General features: G+C 39.3%; 1 protein-coding gene across 11 annotated transcripts in view; it reads right to left on the bottom strand.

The window, feature by feature from the left end:
- MTHFD2L (methylenetetrahydrofolate dehydrogenase (NADP+ dependent) 2 like) overlaps positions 1–21025 on the bottom strand; it is a 142576-nt gene that overhangs the window by 64258 nt on the left and 57293 nt on the right. For 10 of the 11 annotated variants that reach the window (XR_011257801.1, XM_069594367.1, XM_069594359.1 and 7 more), the window contains one exon: positions 8537–8629. Coding sequence is in view for 9 of the 11 variants with exons in the window: in XM_069594367.1 (XP_069450468.1) it covers positions 8537–8629 (93 nt within the window). In the remaining 2 variants the exon portion in view is untranslated. Of the gene's footprint in view, positions 1–8536; positions 8630–15306; positions 15447–21025 lie in introns of all 11 variants that reach the window. The other variant, XR_011257802.1, reaches the window with a different exon arrangement.

Raw genomic sequence — 21025 nt, 5'->3', positions numbered from 1 at the left:
GTATCTTTGTTTTCTAGCACCTGATGGAGGGCAAAATTAATATCTGTTGAAAGAAAGAATGAGCCTGAGGAAATATGTACAGATTTATTTCTGTACAGCACTACAGCACTTTTTACAACCGCAGTAAATTGGAAATAACATACATATCCATCAACAGAAAATGGATACTCAGTCAACTGAGTATTATACAACTAGTGCTGCATGTATTTATATGGGCAAATCTCCAAAGCATGATGTTAACCAGAACAAAGCAAGTTGCAGAAACGTACAGCATGTAGAAACTGAAAACACAACATTTAGGTATGACAAACTTGACTGATGCTTGCAACATTGTTCTTTTGCTATATTTTAAAAGAAGATTTTAAATATTTCATAAAATGTTTAAAGACATGCCATAAAAATATAACAAAGTAATAATTCCAACTAGGGATTGAACCCAGGCCCTTGGCAATGAGAGCATGGAGTTCTAACCACTGGACCACCAGGAAATTCCCAAGGCCTGTGCTTTTTACACTACTCTATACCACTGAAAATAACTGAAAAAAATTTGAGATAAATGACAAATTTAGGAAAGCAGAAAGTAATTCTAAATGGAGAAACAGAGGCCAAAGGGGACAAAATAAAGAATCAGAAATAGGATACAAGAAGAACAGTAGCTTCAGTAAGACCGTGAAATGGGTGAGCATCCATTCAGGAAGCACCCAGGACTGTGAGTGAGCAAGCTCCACTCCCGAGTTGCATGAACTTCAGATGGTCGAGTAGAGTATTTCCATGCCCCACCCCTTGGAACTTCCTGCCATCCTGAAATTTACTAACCTGGCTTCAAGGTGGAGGAAACCTACCAGAGGGAAAGCTCTGAGCCTAGGATGTTGCGTAATGGGAGTGTCTAAAACTTGATAAAACGATGGGAGAAGCAGTGGAAAGAAGTTAGTTGGTCAGCTTGCATTTTATGACAAGTAAGTATGAATATTTCAAATTACTGAACTGCCCATTTATCCTGTTTTATATTACAGTGTCCATCATTAAAAGTGTTGCAATAGAGACGCTTCAGTTACGACTGTGAAGGTTCATTCATCACGCTGGCGGAGAGAGCTTAGTGGACAAAACACCAGCTTTCACCGGCTATGACACTCTGCAACCAGAAGTTAATATGCTAGTGGCATTGACTCAGCAGCTCATCTCCTGAATGAAGCTAATTCCACAGAGTTTACTCAGATGGGTGGAGGGTCCTTTGGACAATGTCTGGGAAAAACATTGCCTATCTTGTCTGGATAATCAAGATTCCTACAACTTTTACAAACTAAAGACATCCCCCAGCTTCCTGTAAGCATGAGATGTGGGTGAGCCAACGGCTTTATCCATATTCTTAAAATTGGTTCCTTAATCTGGCTACTTTCCCCTATTTTATCATTATCTTATACAAAGCCAATTTAGCCTTCCCCTAAACTACTTCTTTTCATTCAACTAATACTCTAATTATATTTTTATTTTTAAAGTTTGTTTTATATTGGAGTATAGTTGATTTACAATGTTGTGTTAGTTTCAGGTGTACAGCAAGGTGATTCAGTTATGCATATACATATATCTATTCTTTTTCAGATTCTTTTTCCATATAGGTTATTACAGAGTATTGAGTAGAGTTCCTTGTGCTTTACAGTAAGTCCTGGTTGATTATCTATTTTACACAGAGTGTGTGTGCTTGGTAACTCAGTTGTGTCTAACTCTTTGTGACCCTATGGACTGCAGCCTGCCAGGCTCCTCTGTCCGTGGGATTCTCGAGGCAAGAATACTGGAGTGGGTTGCCATTTGCTCCTCCAGAGGATCTTCCTGATCCAGGGGTCAAACCTGCATCTCCTATGTCTCCTGCATTGCAGGCAGTTTCTTTACCCACTGAGCCATGTTAATCCCAACCTTCTAATTTATCCCTCCCCCTTATCTTCCTCTTTTCTTACTATATTTTAGATGTCTATAATAGTGTCTTTATTTTCTTCATCCTGCTCTAAGTTTTGATCTTAATAATTTTTTAATCTTTAAAATCAATCCATTCATCCACCTTTGAACTGATTTTTTATAAAAATATCTTTCACTTTTATGGCTTTATCAATTTACAATGACAAAGTAAGAAGTTTAGTAGTCATAAAAATAATGTTGTCTCTTAGCAAATCAACCAATATCTTACACTAACAATTTCATCCTTATAAAAGTATTCTTACATATTTATCAGATAAGTTTATATCAATTTGAAGAAATCCTTGCTCCAATTATAATCTCAAGATGAATTACAGTACACATTTACTGAGTACCATTATGGGTCAGATGCTGTTCTAAGCACTTGGCTAGAAAAACAGCCAACAACAACAAAATCCAGCCCTGTCCCTGCTCTAGTCTAGTGAAGGTGACCGACAACCACACACAGGTGTTAAGTGCTGTAAGCATAGTACAGGAAAATACCCTAGAAACAGATTCATGCTTTCTGTGAACTCAGCGGTAGCTATAGAGACTCGAACTTCTTATTTCTAAATACAGTTTGGCAATCTTGATTTTCAGATTTGAGCTTCTGTGTGTTAGTCACTCAATCGTGTCCCGACTCTTTGCGACCCCATGGATTGTAGCCCACAAGGCTCCTCTGTCCATGGAATTCTCCAGGCAAGAATACTGGAGTGGGTTCAGTTCAGTTCAGTCGCTCAGTCGTGTCCAACTCTTTGCGACCCCATGAATTGCAGCACGCCAGGCCTCCCTGTCCACCACCAACACCTGGAGTTCACTCAGATTCACGTCCATTGAGTCAGTGATGCCATCCAGCCATCTCATCCTCGGTCGTCCCCTTCTTATCCTGCCCCCAGCATCAAAGTCTTTTCCAATGAGTCAACTCTTTGCATGAGGTGGCCAAAGTACTGGAGTTTCAGCTTTAGCATCATTCCTTCCAAAGAAATCCCAGGGCTGACCTCCTTCAGAATGGAGGTCTGGATCTCCTTGAAGTCCAAGGGACTCTCAAGAGTCTTCTCCAACACCACAGTTCTAAAGCATTAATTCTTCGGTGCTCAGCCTTCTTCACAGTCCAACTCTCACATCCATACATGACTACTGGAAAAACCATAGTCTTGACTAGACAGACCTTAGTCGGCAAAGTAATGTCTGTGCTTTTGAATATGCTATCTAGGTTGGTCATAACTTTTCTTCCAAGGAGCAAATGTCTTTTTATTTCATGGCTGCAATCACCATCTGCAGTGATTTTGGAGCCCCAAAAAATAAAGTCTGACACTGTTTCCACTGTTTCTATTTCCCATGAAGTGATGGGACCAGATGCCATGATCTTCGTTTTCTGAATGTTGAGCTTTAAGCCAACTTTTTCACTCTCCTCTTTTACTTTCATTAAGAGGCTTTTTAGCTCCTCTTCACTTTCTGCCATAAGGGTGGTGTCATCTGCATATCTGAGGTTATTGATATTTCTCCCGGCAATCTTGATTCCAGCTTGTGCTTCTTCCAGCCCAGCGTTTCTCATGATGTACTCTGCATATAAGTTACATAAGCAGGGTGACGATATACAGGCTTGACGTACTCCTTTTCCTATTTGGAACCAGTCTGTTGTTCCATGTCCAGTTCTAACTGTTGCTTCCTGGCCTGCATACCGATTTCTCAGGAGGCAGGTCAGGTGGTCTGTATTCCCAAGTCTTTCAGAATTTTCCACAGTTTATTGTGATCCACACAGTCAAAGGCTTTGACATAGTCAATAAAGCAGAAATAGATATTTTTCTGGAACTCTCTTGCTTTTTCCATGATCCAGTGGATGTTGGCAATTTGATCTCTGGTTCCTCTGCCTTTTCTAAAACCAGCTTGAACATCAGGAAGTTCACGGTTCACTTATTGCTGAAGCCTGGCTTGGAGAATTTTGAGCATGGATTTACTAGCGTGTGAGATGAGTGCAATTGTGCAGTAGTTTGAGCATTCTTTGTCATTGCCTTTCTTTGGGATTGGAATGAAAACTGACTTTTTCCAGTCCTGTGGCCACTGCTGAGTTTTCCAAATTGGCTGGCATATTGAATGCAGCACTTTCACAGCATCATCTTTCAGGATTTGAAATAGCTCCACTGGAATTTCATCACCTCCACTAGTTTTGTTTGTAGTGATGCTTCCTAAGGCCCACTTGAGTTCACATTCCAAGATGTCTGGTTCTAGATGAGTGATCACACCATCGTGATTATCCGGGTTGTGAAGATCCTTTTTGTACAGTTCTTCTGTGTATTCTTGCCACCTCTTCTTAATATCTTCTGCTTCTCTTAGGTCCATACCATTTCTGTCCTTTATCGAGCCCATCTTTGCATGAAATGTTCCCTTGGTATCTCTAATTTTCTTGAAGAGATCTCTAGTCTTTCCCATTCTGTTGTTTTTTCCTATTTCTTTGCATTGATCACTGAAGAAGGCTTTCTTATCTCTTCTTCCTATAGCCATTCCCTTTTCTAGGGAATCTTCCCAATCCAGGGATTGAACTTTTGTGTCATTATGTCTCCTGCATTGGCAGGTGGGTTCTTTACCACTAGGGCTACTTAGGAAGCAGTCTGACAATCTGATTTTCAAATCTCAGCTTCTAAATTAGTCCAATTCTTGATTTTTGAAAGTAGATATTTAAAATGTAAGGGATGCATAGTTAAACCTATGGGAATTTGAGAAACTGGAGGAGTGAAGTTAATATAAACTAATTTTATTCATGTCCCAGGATCTTCACAAAATGATTTCCTTTTTTACCTTTTTCTTGTTAAAGCCCATTCTGAGATTTCATCCTTACATTCTGTACTGTCATTTCTCAAACATTATTAAACTTTCTGATACATTACACCATGCTCCTCCTTCTACTGTTCCTGACTTTCAGATGCAACTGCTTCCATTTATGCTGACATCTTCATTATGATAACGATCTAGCCCTCCCTGTTCCAGCAACTCTGCTATTAGATCACTATCTCCTTCTTTAGTACCCACTGCTAATTGTATTTGTTTATTCCCCACACATGATGATGTGGTCATTTTAGAAATATTTCTTTCTTATCGTCTGGTTCTATGGAATTTCTTTTTTACATTAATTTATACTTTACCATCATTTATCAATATCTACATATTTTACCCTTAAATTCTCCAGGTGTTTATTAAGGGAGTGGAAATGTAGCAATCTTTAGTTATTTCTTATAATTCTCAATTTTCTTCCCTGAAATTTCCCATTATCCAAATATTTATTTCTTGGGGATGACAGGAGGGCTTTGTATAGGTCAGTCTTCCAGCTTTCAGAATATTTTAGTATCTATTAATAGTTGGAGGCATTAGAACTAGAATACAAGGCAGGAGTAAGACATGATCGCATTGCTTTCATTCAAAATGTCTTCTCCCTCAGGATAAGGATGGAGTGTGTCCAACTAGCTGTTTGCAGTAGCTGCACACCTGGCTGGCGCCCTCTGGTGGTAAGAGGCTATCCTGAGCAGGGTGGCTGCTGCTTATGGAGTCTCCACAGTGGCCTAGCTAGGGGCCTGAGTACCTCCTGGCTTGGTGGATCAGAGGGTGAAGAATTAGCCTGCAATGCAAGAGACCTGGGTTAGATCCCTTGGTGGGGAAGATCCTCTGGAGAAAGGAATGGCTACCCACTCCAGTATTCTTGCCTGGAGAATTCCACGGACAGAGGAGCCTGACAGGCTACTGTTCAAGCAGTTGAAAAGAGTCGGACATGACCGATGGACTAACACTTTCACTTGTTCATTTTATATAGGCTTGGCTCCTCCTTAGCATCAATTCTTCTTTTATTTTCCTTTGTCTTTTTCCTGTCTTATTTTTAACCCCTTGTATTCAGTGCTGATTTGCTGTTTTTGTTCAGTCACTGAGTCATGTCTGACTCTTTGCGACCCCACAGACTACAGCACACCAGGATTCCCTGTCCTTCACCATCTCCTGGAGCTTGCTCAAACTCATGTCCATTGAGTCGGTGATGCCATCCAACCATCTCGTCCTCTGTCGTCCCCTTCTCTTCCTGCCCTCAATCTTTCCCAGCATCAGGGTCTTTTCAAATGAGTCAGCTCTTCCCATCAGGTGGCCAAAGTACTGTAGCTTCAGCTTCAGCATCATTCCTTCCAATGAACATTCAGGATTGACTGGTTTGATCTCCTTGCAGTCCAAGGGACTCTCAAGAGTCTTCTCCAACACCACAGTTTGAAAGCATCAATTCTTAGGTGCTCAGCCTTCTTTATAGTCCAACTCTCACATCCATACATGACTACTGGAAAAAACATAGCTTTGACTAGATGGACTTTTGTCGGCAAAGTAATGTCTCTGGTTTTTAATATGTTGTCTAGCTTTGTCAGCTTTTCTCTCAAGAAGCAAGCGTATTTTAATTTCATGGCTGCAGACACCATCTGCAGTGATTTTGGATCCCCCAAAATAAATTCTCTCACTGTTTCCATTGCTTTCCCATCTATTTGCCATGAACTGATGGGATGGGATGCCATGATCTTCGTTTTCTGAATGTTGAGTTTTAAGCGAACTTTTTCACTCTCTTCTTTCTCCTTCATCAAAAAGCTTTTTAGTTCACCCTGCCACAAGGGTAGTGTCATCACATATCTGAGGTTATTAATATATCTCCCAGCAATCTTGATTTCAGCTTGTGCTTCATCCAGCTCAGCACTTCACATGATGTACTCTATACAGAAGTTAAACAAGCAGGGTGACAAAATACAGCCTTGATGTACTCCTTACCCAGTTTGGAACCAGTCAGTTGTTCCATGTCTGGTTCTATCTGTTCTCGACCTGAATATCGATTTCTTGGGAGATAGGCAAGGTGGTCTGGTATTCTCATCTCTTGAAGAATTTTCCACAGTTTGTTATGATTCACACAGTCAAAGGCTTTAGCATAGTAAATGAAGCAGAAGTTGTTTTTCTGGAACTCTCTTGCTTTTTCTATGATCTAAATGGATGTTGGCAATTTTATCTCTTGTTCCTCTGCCTTTTACAAAGTGCTGATTTAAGCCTTTCCACAGAGGAACTCAAGAATGTATACTTGTGACATAAGCTTTGATTTAGTCACAAAGAATGTCAGTGGTTCTGAAAAGAGGATTTTGATCACACATTTGTCATTTTTTATACAAAAAAAAAATCAAACATGAACTGAATGAACACTGAGGGATGTTACTCCACTAGAAGAAAATACGCATTTAATGTCATAATTGATAAATGGGAAATGAGGTCAATGGTGAAACAGTCTTTACAAGTTGGTAATACTGGAGCCAACAGCACCTTTTAAAGATAATGTAAATTTCATTCTGTCTAAAGTTAGAGATAAACCAGGAAGATCACTCTAATTTCTCTCTGTTTACCAAATCCTGAGACTGGTGTGTGAATCCTAGTATTTCTAAAAAGGAGTCAGTGTTTGTCTCTGCTAATATATCAGCTGCTGCACAGCTTTTTACTTAATGTTGACCTATGGTATAAAAACTTTTATTGCCTCTTTAAACATCTGATGTCTTATTTATGTCAACTCAGTTCAAAAATTTGCATTTGATATCTCTTGAATATAGTTTTTCAGAAAAACAAGAAATGTGATTAGCTTTACCAGTTTACTGGTGACTTCATGAAAGTGTAATATTTCTATTTTTACTCTACAAAGAGGCAAATTACTCCACCTGGAATCATCACATATATATTCTGAGTTCCAGAGAAGGGTCTATATTATTTAAATGTCAGTTAAACTTGATTGAAACTAACTTAAACTATTATCATTCTCTTCATCAAACTCAATTTTTTCTGTAACTTTTACCCTCCCTTTGTAGTTTGAAAATATTCAACAATTTAACTGTAAAGTCTAGAAATTATCAGTAACATCTAATTGATAAACAAAGTGAAAAATGCCACCATTCAAGCCTCAGATAAAACAAGAAGAGTCACAGTCATCTGTAATGCAGAAATACTATGTGGCAAGAGTAAAGTTAGAAGTGAAGGGTAGAATTCTTTGTATGTTTGAATATAAAACAAATTAAGGGAAAATTGAGATTCATTAAATAGAAGTGCAATAACTATTCTGTTTCTACTCTTACTGTTCTAGAATCAATTCTCCTTGACACAATATAAGTAATATTTTAAAAACATAAGCCAAACCATATCAATCTTTTGCTCACAGCCATCTTTGGCTTATATGAAAGTCCCTGGAGGGTTTACAAGATCCTACATGAGCTAGCCCTGACTACCTTTTCAACAGCATTTCCTACCAGTCTCCTCTTAACTTATTCATGTTTGGAACCAATTATACCAAAGTAATTGTCAAAGTACACGTTCATTCTTGTGCTTAATCTGTCACTCCAAAGACTGTTTTGCTTTCCCATAATAAAGTAACAAATGCTAACATAGGCATAATGGACCAGTATCATGACTACCAAAAGACAGAATGGAAGTTAGTTGTACATATACCTAATTCTTCCAAGAAGCTATTCTTACAGACATGTCAGCAACCAGGGAAGGAATTAGTCTGCTGATGTGACATTTCAACAAATAACAGGCACTAAAGACTTACCTGCAGCAACTATGATAACATCTGCCAACAGAGTATGGATCTTCAGTTGCTCTTTGGGGGTATATCTGTGAGCTATTGTCACAGTTGCATCACCTGGAATGCAGAATAACTTCTATTAGTAATTACCGAGTTTTTTTTTTTAAATGAGGCTTCAATTCTAGAGGAGTTCTAGTAACATCCTAAGAATAGTAAAATTGCTTTGAAATTATCAAAACTAGATATATAAATCTAGTGACTCAAAATATTGCACCCTTCAGTTGACCAGTAGAAAGTCAAATGAGACCAAATGAAGGTATGTGCTGTTCATCATAGGAGATTTGCAAGTAGAGTCCAAGAAACCAAGGATTTGAAAGTTTTATATAGACAGGCCAATACATAGATGCAGGGCATACTCACTGGCTTGATAATAAGATATATAAATATTAAAAGCAACAAAGTAAGTGTAGTGAAAATGGGACAGTGTGGTGTGGAAACACAGGTGAGAGATTGATTTGCCTCACTTCATGGCAAATGAAAGGGGGAAAAGTGGAAGCAATGACAGGTTTTATTTTCTTGGGCTTCAAAATCACTGTGGATGGTGACTGCAGACATGAAATTAAAATATGCTTGCTCCTTGGAAGGAAAGTTATGACCAACCTAGACAGTGTATTAAAAAGCAGAGACATCATCTTGCCTACAAAGGTCCATATGGTCAAAGCTATGGTTTTTCTAGTAGTCACGTATGGATTTGAGAGTTGGACCATTAAGAAGGCTGAAGAATTGAGGCTTTTAAATTGTGGTCCTGGAGAAGATTCTTGAGAGTCCCTTGGATAGCAAGGAGATCAAACTAGTCAATCGTAAGGGAAATCAACCCTTAATACTCGTTGGAAGGATTGATGCTGAAGCTGAAGCTCCTGTACTTTGGCCACCTGATACAAAGAGCTGACTCACTGGAAAAGACCCTGATGCTGGGAAAGACTGAAGGCAAAAGGAGAAGGAGGTAGCAGAGGATGAGATAATTAGATAGCATCACTGACTCAGTGTACATGAATTTGAGCAAACTCCGGGAGAGACTAAAGGACACGGAAGCCTGGTGTGCTGCAGTCCATGAAGTCACAGTCAGAAACAACAGCTGAGGAGATGTCAAAGAAGGCTTCCTAAAGGAGTCAATACACATTTTTAGCTCATGAAGTATGAACAAGAGTATACTAATCAGGGAAAAAATAAAAGGGCATTACAAGTCAAAAGGATAACAGGAAAAAGTGGATCAACTTTGAAATTATATGTTCAGGAAATGATAACATGGTCTAGGATATAATAGGAAATACTCCATGCTTTAATAAAATGATGTAGGAATAAGAGGAGTTGGCAGTATGGGGGATACCAGAGCTTAATGTGTGAGCCAAGGAAAGGGAATGAGAGAAAGGCAGTGATGAGAGCAGTTAAAGGAAAGACTTCAAGAACTTGGATGTGTTAACAGGATCTTCTATCTGCTCCTTCCAGATAACATGCAAAATCACACAGTTAATGACAACAACAAAAACTTCATAATCCCTCTTTTTAGCAAAACTAGAAGACATATTTTTCACAGACTCCAAAAATATGTAACAGTACCCAGGTGCAGCAGAGTTAGTATGTACCACACAGGGAGAAAGGCAGAAAGAAGTTCAAACAATAACAACATGGCCAGTAGTGACAAATCTCTGAAAAATGGTTACAAAAATATACTTCCTGAAGGTGAAGGAGGTCATAGCAAATTGCAAAATCTCTCTCTCCTATTTCATGTAGGAATAAAGGCAGAAGAAGCCCTCTTGCACCTCGCATAGTTCACAGAGAGTGGTAACACAAAGACTCAGAGGAGCCGTTTAAGAAGGAAATGGTTTGATTCTGTGAAGGTGATGAAGAAAAAAAACCTGAAGGCTGCCCAGAATGTCTTCCCCAAACCCTAGCAGAAGTATCTTGCAAACATCATATTCAAGAAAATCCAACTCACTTCATGATAAGTAATCTAAAAAAGGACTTTAAACAGTATCCATAATACTATATAGGGGCTTCCCTGATGGCTCAAGACCTTCTAGACTAACATCCAAAAAAGATGTCCTTTTCATTTTAGGGGACTGGAATGCTAAAGTAGGAAGTCAGGAAACACCTGGAGTAACAGGCAAATTTGGCAGTGGAGTACAGAACAAAGCAGGGCAAAGACTAATAGAGTTCTGCCAAGAGAACACACTGGTCATAGCAAACACCCTCCTCCAAAAACACAAGAGAAGACTCTACACATGGACATCATCAGATGGTCGACACTGAAATCAGACTGATTATATTCTTTGCAGCCAAAGGTGGAGAAGCTCTATACAGTCAGCAAAAACAAGACTAAGAGCTGACTGTGGCTCAGATCATGAACTCCTTATTACCAAATTCAGACTTAAATTGAAGAAAGTAGGGAAAACCGCTAGACCATTCAGGTATGACCTAAATCAAATCCCTTATGACTATACAGTGGAAGTGAGAAATAGATTTAAGGGACTAGATCTGATAGACAGAGTGCCTGAGGAACTATGGATGGAGGTTCGTGTCATTGTAGAAGAGACAGGAATCAAGACCATCCCCAAGAAAAAGAAATGCAAAAAAGCAAAATGGCTGCCTGAGGAGGCCTTACAAATAGCTGTGAGAAGAAAGGAAGTGAAAAGCAAAGGAGAAAAGGAAATATATACCAATTTGAATGCAGAGTTCCAAAGAATAGCAAGGAGAGATAAGAAAGCCTTCTTCAGCGATCAATACAAAGAAATAGAGGAAAACTACAGAATGGGAAAGACTAGAGATCTCTTCAAGAAAATTAGAGATACCAAAGGAATATTTCATGCAGAGATGGGTACAATAAAGAACAGAAATGGTAGGGACCTAACAGAAGCAGAAGATATTAAGAAGAGGTGGCAAGAATACACAGAAGAACTGTACACAAAAGATCTTCATGACCAAGATAATCACGATGGTGTGATCACTCACCTAGAGCCAGGCATCCTGGAATGTGAACTCAAGTAGGCCTTAGGCATCACTACGAACAAAAGTCAAGTAGGCATCACTACGAACAAAACTAGTGGAGGTGATGGAATTCCAGTGGAGCTGTTTCAAATCCTGAAAGACGATGCTGTGAAAGTGCTGCATTCAATATGCCAGCAAATTTGGAAAACTCAGCAGTGGTCACAGGACTGGAAAAGGTCAGTTTTCATTCCAATCCCAAAGAAAGGCAATGCCAAAGAATGTTCAAACCACTGCACAACTGCACTCATCTCACATGCTAAAAGTAATGCTTAAAATTCTCCAAGCCAGGCTTCAGCAATACGTGAACCGTGAACTTCCTGATGTTCAAGCCGGTTTTAGAAAAGGCAGAGGAATCAAAGATCAAATTGCCAACATCTGCTGGATCACTGAAAAAAGTAAGAGAATTCCAGAAAAACACCTACTTCTGCTTTATTGACTATGCCAAAGCCTTTGACTCTGTGGATCACAATAAACTGGAAAATTCTGAAAGAGATGGGCATATCAGGCCACCTGACCTGCCTCTTGAGAAACCTATATGCAGGTCAGGAAGCAACAGTTAGAACTGGACATGGAACAACAGACTGGTTCCAAATAGGAAAAGGAGTACATCAAGGCTGTATATTGTCACCCTGCTTATTTAACTTATATGCAGAGTATATCATGAGAAATGCTGGGCTGGAAGAAACACAAGCTGGAATCAAGATTTCCAGGAGAAATATCAATCACCTCAGATATGCAGATGACACCACCCTTATGGCAGAAAGTGAAGAACTAAAGAGCCTCTTGATGAAAGTGAAAGTGGAGAGTGAAAAAGTTGGCTTAAAGCTCAACATTCAGAAAACTAAGATCATGGCATCCAGTCCCATCATTTCATGGCAAATAGATGTGGAAACAGTGGAATCAGTGGCTGACTTTATTTTTCTGGGCTCCAAAATCACTGCAGATGGTGACTGCAGCCATGAAATAAAAAGATGTTTACTCCTTGGAAGGAAAGTTATGACCAAATTAGACAGCATATTAAGAAGCAGAGCCATTACTTTGCCAACAAAGGTCCATCTAGTCAAGGCTACAGTTTTTCCAGTGGTCATGTACAGAAGTGAGAGTTGGACTATAAAGAAAGCTGAGTGCCAAAGAATTGATGCTTTTGAACTGTGGTGTTGGAGAAGACTCTTGAGAGTCCCTTGGACTGCAAGGAGATCCAACCAGTCCATCCTAAAGGAGATCAGTCCTGGGTGTTCATTGGAAAGACTGATTTTGAAGCTTAAACTCCAGTACTTTGGCCACCTGATGCAAAGAGCTGACTTATTTGAAAAGATGTTGAGAAAGATTGAGGGTGGGAGGAGAAGGGGATGACAGAGGATGAGATGGTTGGATGGCATCATTGATTTGATGGACATGGGTTTGGGTGAACTCCAGGAGTTGGTGATGGACAGGGAGGCTGGGTGTGCTGCGGTTCATGGAGTCGCAGAGAGTCAGACATGACTGAGCAACTGAACTGAACTGCACTGAAATGATGGCTCACATGGTAAAGAATCTACCTGCAATGCAGGAGACCCAGGTTTGATCCCAGGGTTGGGAAGATCCACTGGAGAAGGCAATGGCAACCCAATCCAGTATTCTTGTCTGGAGAATTCCATGGACAGACTAGCCTGGTGAGCCACAGTCCATGGGGTCACAAAGAGTCAGCTACAACTCAGTCACTAACACTTTCATGATACTATATATACGGATTAGCCCTGGGGAATGTTGATATTAGTGGTTGTTGCATGACTGTACATTTGTCTACATTCATGGAACTAAACACCAAAAAAGTGAATTTTACTCTATGCAACTGTTTAAATAAATTTTATTCTATGCAAATGTTTAAGTAAACAAAAATGCCTGTCGCAAGGTCAAAACACCAAAAAATAATTTTAAGAATTTACCAACAAAGTAATAAACTCAACAGAAAACTGTTATGGAAAAGTTGAATACTATGACCAAACACTATGCCAAACACTTGCTAGAACACATTGCCACTCATAATTCACAATTTGAATGATCAGTGCTTGAGTTACCAAGACAAATAAAATTCATATTAATAGTAAGCTGGATGAAAATATAAAACCTATTCTAGTGTTACAAAAATCAACTTAGCAATTTTTATTGCTGATTTTAACACAATTTTCCCTGAATAATGATGAATCTTGTTTATGATGGAGTCACTCATTCTTTCTCCAATCACCACATTGTTAGTCACCCCATGCCTGCTTCCATAATTCTGCTCTCTTGACTCCCACACGACTGAGCTCCTTTTTTCCTCCAAATTCCTTTGCCATTTCTATCCTTTCCGTGTCATCTATTTACCAAGGTTCTATGATTTTCCATTCCATACCATTTCCCTTGGAACATATGAATGGCTCCTATACCTTTAGAAGTGATATTTCCTCATATGACTTCTAAACAGACTCCATTAACTCTATTCTTATTCTTTCACTCAAGATCTACTTGTCCAAGTGCCACACATAAATATAAACAGATGATATATGAACTAAAACCCAAATTCCTTCACTCATTGTGTCCTCCTTCATGTCTGCTAGCTGCAAATGCCACTGCATACCTGCTATCCTGCCTATGTTATATACTCTTATAATGGCACCACCTTCCTTGGTATTTTCTGCCCATAAACTTGGCATCATCTATGAAGTCCCTCCTCCCTTCACCATCACCTGGGGTCTAACATCACAAAGTCTAGTTAGAACAGAAGCGGTGTCCTTTGTATCAGTTTTCCTTTCAAAGTCTTGTTCAGTATCTTGCATATACTGAGAGAATTCCCAGTAGCTATTTATTAAACAAATAGTGTTAAAGACATGTAGTTACTAAAAGTAAGTAAAAGCTATAAACAATCAACATATGTAAAGTATATGTTTAGAACCATCCCAAGGCACCAGAATTATGAAGCATCCTCCCATCTCTATCTTAATACAGTTTTCCTATATTTAGAAAACTTCCCTTAGACGTTAACAGCCCACTCAAGCATTATCTTGTTCCAAATGAGAGACCCCTGGGACTGCCCTGGTGGTCTAATGGATAAGACTCTATGTTCCCAATGAAGGGGCCTGGGTTCGATCCCTGGTCAGGGAACTAAATCCCACATGTCACAACTAAGCCTGTGTGCTGCAACTGCTGAGCCCACCTGTGGCAAGTAGCCCACCTGTGGTGCACACACCACAGTGAATAGCCTGAGTGCCCTGAGTGTCTCAATGAAGACCCAGCACAGCCAAAAAAAATAATAATTAAAAAACCACCAAATGAGAGCATCCCAAATCCTTGCAAAAACCAAAATGAAACCAAAACCTCCCACTTCATCATTACTAATGATTTCATTAAGGAACTGAGAGATACACAGTTCAGTGAATTATATACACATATAATTAACAACCTATAAAGCTTCGAGCAAAAGAAAAAAATGAGATGAATTTCAATCAGCATGGAAAGATCTTTCAGGTAACTCCACTTCTTAATTAATAATATCTAGTTTGTTTTTTTTTTAACTCCTGAGTGTGGCTAGGAATACTCATGGCAATATCAAAGTCTGTTTTAGACTTGATGGATCAGTTTCTGACGGTTGCACAATCAAACCATGGAAGGTTTTTAACCTACTATTCATTAGAGTAGATGATGATAGCAAAAGAGAAGTGAACCAAGGGAGTTAAGAATAAATGTGTTCAAATAATGCCTCAGACTCTTCTGTATTTGCCCCTGAATACCTGTTCCTGGAGAGACTCCTGTGGTGGTCTGGTGGTCCTGTGGTTAAGACTCCATGCTCCCAATGCAGGGGGACCAGGTTTGATCCCTGATAGAAGAACTAGATCCCACACGCCACAACTCAAGATCCTGCATGCTGCAGCTAGAAGATCGAGCACACCACAACTAAGACTCAGCACAGCCAAATCAATAAAGAAAAAATATTTTGAACATCCCTGGTGGCTCAGCTGGTGACAAACATGCCTGCCAGTGCAGGTAGATGCAAGAGATGCAGGTTCGATCCCTGAGTCACGAAGATCCCATGGAGAAGGAAATGGCAACCCACTCCAGTATTCTTGCCTGAAGAATCCAACGGACAGAGGGACCTGGCAGACTACAGTTCATGGATTCGCAAAAAGTTGGACACAATTTAGTGACTAAACAACAAAACCCCGTCCCTCTTCCTGAGAATTAGCTGTCCTAACCCTACTCTTATTTAACCTGTCTTGCTCGGCATTGTGAAAATTTTGTCATTTCTGTTTTCAATTCTGGTGTTCCATCACTTTTCTTCAGTGAATCCAGGGCTTGCTGCACCTAGTCATTACTAGTGCCTTAGCTTTTTCCCTAGGATAATCAGAACCAACAAGTTACTGCAGCCACTCCACAGAATGATGCATATCTTTGACACTCAGATGACTTTTTCTCACACTCAGTTTTATCCTCCTAGTGTGCATAAGATAACAGCCTGGGCTCAGGCCTCCTTTTCTCTATCACACAAATCTAGGTAAAAATGTTTTATAAGAAGAATCTTAAGCAATTTTATTGTGCCCAGTGTTTTACATCATATTTGTAAGATATAATAAGAATGAAAGACTGAGGACCTATCTCTTAGAATCATAGAGCTCTGTTAGAACTTAATAATTGGCTGCTGAGCAAGAAATGTTCCTGACTATGTAAGAGTCTTCAGTCAATCAAAAATTGTTCACTGGGAGCCAGCCCCCTGCACAATCTTCTAGGCTATCATTACCTCTGTGATTTATGCAAAATTACAGATTATAGCAAAGGGTTGGTGGTAACTAACACAGAGTGCCAACTGAAGAAATTAATTTTTGATGTTAGAAATGCTAAGACAACACAATATGATTCATTTTAGAGTATCATTTTTTTTGTTAAAATTACCTAAATGAGGAATTTACTTTTGTCAGGCATTTCATTTATTCAACAACCAAGAAATAATCCCAGGGCCATGCCAAGTAATGGAGACACACAATTCTCTACTCTCACATAAAAACAGACCTGTGAATCAGAACTGTAATACAGTGTGATAATTCCACATTAAAAGGAGATATAAGTTACAGAACTAGCAGAGAGAACCATGATCTACTCTAGCTAAGAACCACACAGGGGCACTTAAAGCTCTTAGAGACAGATTCTTAATGTGAGCAGGAATTTAGTTTGCTTCTGCTTCAATTCCCTTATGCTTTTCCTATCTTTTCCAACTAATAAATTATTTTCCATAAAAATAATTATGGGTATTGTATTTAGCCCAAACTGTTAGAAAGTCCTTCATATAACAGCAAAACTCTACCTTTTTGCTATGATCCTAGATCTATCTTCCTCAACAACACAGGGCAAGTCTCGTCTTCTTTATCCATGACGCAAATCTTCAAACCTGTATTTGTTTGTGCCTGCATCAGCAGATGAAGCAAAATGGCAAATCCAGTAGGAGCTAGAATCTCACATGTAGGGTATTGCTTTGTCAGCTTCTCTGGATAAGGGAAAATGGCATCATTCCTGATACATTTAACTTATACCAGGGTCTGGCTTAAGGGAAAAAATCAAGGAAATAGCAAAGAAGGAAAACTTCTTTTTGTCAAGAAGGAAAACTCAGTACTCATCAACAGAACAGCACTAGATAGAAAAATGAAGACTGAGTTCTGGTTTTGGACAAATGACTCCAGAGGCCTGAAAGTTCTGAATTTGAACATGTATTTCTTTCTCTCTTCATAAGCTGCTATTTTATATCTTTAAGCATGAAACAGAAAAACAAGACCCTTCCTACTAAGAAATGTTCCATGGAAGCTACGTGGGCAGAACCAAAGCATATATGATAAAAACAACCCTTATGTAAGAACTTACTACGCAACTAGCACTGTTCTAGTTACACATACTAACTCATAACAATCCTCACCAAACACTGTAAGTGTATTTTTGTGAGGTAGAAACTAACATTATTTACATTATATAAATGAGAAAAGTGAGAAAACACAAAGAGCCCATAATTTGTCCAAGGTCATAAATCTATGTAAGAGCCAGAATTCAAACTCATTTTGTCCAGCTCTTGAGGCCAAGCTCCTAGGCACTTCACTGCACAGCCTCCACATGGGACAGAAAGGAAAGCTCAGAGCAGTAGAATCAGAGCTGGCACACACTGTTTTCACTTTGGTCAGCAGAATAGCATTTCTGGGATTATGCTGATACTAGGGAGGCCAGGGAGGGATCTCGATGACACTTCCTTTTCCTTAGGCATAAAGTCTGCCTTCAAATCCCACCCAGAATACACCGGTAGTACTGATGAGAGCACATCTGATGGAAAACATTATGTGCCTCTATCACAAAAAAAGACAGTTTAGGCTTTAATTTTTGTGTGTACTCAGTTGATCTACTGTCTCTGACTCTTCATGACCCCATGGACTGTGGCCCTACCAGGCTCCTCGGTCCATGACATTTTCCAGGGAGGAATACTGGAGTGGGTTGCCATTTCCTCCTCCAGGGGATCTTCTTGTAAAATAATCTCCAGCCAGTTTTTCCAGGTGGGAAGCAAGGAGATCAAAACAGTCAATCTGAAAGGAACTCAATCCTGAGTATTCATTAGATGCTGAAACTCCAACACTTTGGCCACCTGATGTGAAGAGCTGACTCATTGGAAAATACCCTGATGCTGGGAAAGATTGAAGGCAGGAGGAGAAGGGGAGGACAGAGGATGAGATGGTTAGATAGGATCACCGACTCAGCAGACATGAGTTTGGGCAGGTTTTGGGAGATGGTAAAAGACAGGGAAACCTGGCGCACTGCAATAATGGGGTCGCAAAGAGTTGGACATGACTTAGTGACTGAACAACAACAATTTTCCTAGATCTTAAAATAATATTGTACTCTCTTGGCTCCTGAATTCCATTTACTATAAGTTTTTTGTTTCAATTTCAGCTGCTTTTTCTTTATTTAAATAACTTTAGATGTAGTTACAAAGCACTCAGATCTAAGCCTTCTTTTCATATTTTAAATGGGCCAGACTTTAACCTGGCATCTGGTCAAGACTAGGCTGGTTTGATTTGCTGTTTATCTGTCTGTCAGTTATTTTTCAAACACTTTGGGTTGTTGCTAGGTGGATGCAAACTAAGGAATATGGTTTCACATTTAGTCAAATACCATTTCAATCTCACTCCTTTTACGTATATCTCAAATTTATTTTGTGAGAAGGAGTATTAGGAAAGACTTACTGAATCATAACCACCTATTGCTCTAGACAATTAGAAAAATCTGCCCCTGGTTTCAGCCAAAAATGATTGAATTTAACTCATGGATTCATCATCCAACAAAGATAATACATAAATGAGCAAATAAATTTGTAATAAAAATTTACATAAGAATAAATGCTATGAGTTAAAAAGCACAGAATAAGTGAATAAAGAGCAACAGGATAGGTGCTAGTTTGATAAGGTGGTCAGGGACAGCCTGTGGAGATAACATCTGAACAGAAACCAGAAGTAGTGAGGAAATAAATTATATGAATAACTAAAAAAAGAGCACTGTAGGCAAAAGGAAAGCCAAGAGCAAAGATCTGACACGTGGGCAAGTACAGGATGTCCTAGGAAAGCAAAAGGCAGGTGTGCTGGAGGGCAGTGGGGAAGTTAGGAATGGTGAAGCGAAGTGAGAGTCGCTTTGTGACCCCATGGACCATACAGTCCATGGAACTCTCTAGGCCAGAATACTAGAGTGGGTAGCCTTTCCCTTCTCCAGGGGATCTTCCCAACCCAGGGATCAAACCCAGTTTTCCCATGGAGCTAACATCTGAACAGAAACCAGAAGGAGTGAGGAAATAAATTATGCAAATAACTATAAAAAAGAGGATTCTAGGCAAAACAAAAGCCAAGAGCAAAGATCTGACACATGGGCAAGTACCGCATGTTCTAGGAAAGCAAAAGGCAGGTGTGACTGGAGGGCAGTGAGGAAGGTAAGCGGTAGGAAGTGAGTAAGGAGACACAGGTCGGATCATGCAATATCTTGCATATGACAGCGAGGGATTTGGCTTCTGTTCTGGCGTTTTGTTGCTGTGAGCATTATGGGAAGCCACCAATGACTGAGATACACCACTTGGAAAATAGACTGGATGTGGGAGATGGGACAAAGGCAGATGTAAATTTTATGAAATGTGCACATTTTATAGTGTGAGATAATTGCTTACTGACCTCGGGTCTCACTATTGAATGTGATAAGATCATAAGTATGTTTTGCACAGGTTGCTAATGGATAAGATAGGGAATGTGAGAGAGAGAAGTCAAGGATGGCTTGAACAACTAGGTGAATCGATGGTGACATTTACTAAGATGATGAGGACTATGGGGAGTAAAATTAAGAGTGAACGTTTGTATTTGGTAATTTTGAGATCCCTGTGGACCATCCAAGTGGAGTTTTCAAGTGGACAGTGGTTACATGGCTGTAGAGCATAGGGGTGATACAGGTGGATTTAAAGTTATGAGGATGGTATTTGCAGAGACATGGATGGACTTAGAGGCTGTCTCGCAGAGTGAAATAAGTCAGAAAAAGAAAAACAAACATCATATATTAATGCATATATGTGGAATCTAGAAAAATGGTATAGATGAGCTTATTTGCAAGTATAAATAAAAACACAGAAATAGAGAACAAACATATGGATGCCAAAGTAGGGGGAGGGTGGGATGAATTGGGAAATTGGGAGATTGACACATATATGTACTATTGATACTAGGTATAAAATAGATAACTAATGAAAACCTACTGTATGGCACAAGAAGCTTTACCCAAGGCTCTGTGGTAAGCTAAGTGGGAAGGAATCCAAAAAAGAGGGGACACATATAACCATATAGCTGATCCACTTTTCTGTACAGCAGAAACTAACACACTGTAAAGCAATTATACTATAATAAAAATTAATTTAAAACATTAAAAAATGAAGCTATGAGGCTGGGAAAAAAGTGCCTACAGAATGACTCTGGAATAGGAAGTGAAGTCCTGGACTCATTCCAATGTTTTGAGCTTCATTCTCAATTACTATCATTCTGTTAGATTCTTCTATGAAGCTTATAAAAAATGCTGATATTCAGATCCTCCTCACAAAGACTCTGATATAATTATTCTACATTGGGTTCAGGTGGCTACATTTTTAAAAGCCCTCTGATGATACTAGTGGACAGCTAAGGTTGAGAACACTGGTTTAGAAGTTGGGAAGAAGAGAATGACTCAGAAACTGAGAATCAGAAGAAATGTATGAGTGAGATCAGAGAAATACATGCCAGTGGTAGCTCTGACCTAAGCTAAACAATGAAAGAAATAACTCTATAAAATATGACCATTTCATTAAATTAAAAAGCATTATGAATATTACTCAGTCCATTCATAGTTCCCTGCTTATAAGGAATTTAGGAGAAATTACTCTTTGGTTTTAATATCAGAAAATGCAAAGTATGTTTTATTTATTCT

The sequence above is a fragment of the Ovis canadensis genome, chromosome 6, assembly GCF_042477335.2.
Source record: "Ovis canadensis isolate MfBH-ARS-UI-01 breed Bighorn chromosome 6, ARS-UI_OviCan_v2, whole genome shotgun sequence".
Classification (NCBI taxonomy): Eukaryota; Metazoa; Chordata; class Mammalia; order Artiodactyla; family Bovidae; genus Ovis; species Ovis canadensis.
This window is presented reverse-complemented; position numbering and strand designations above follow the sequence as displayed.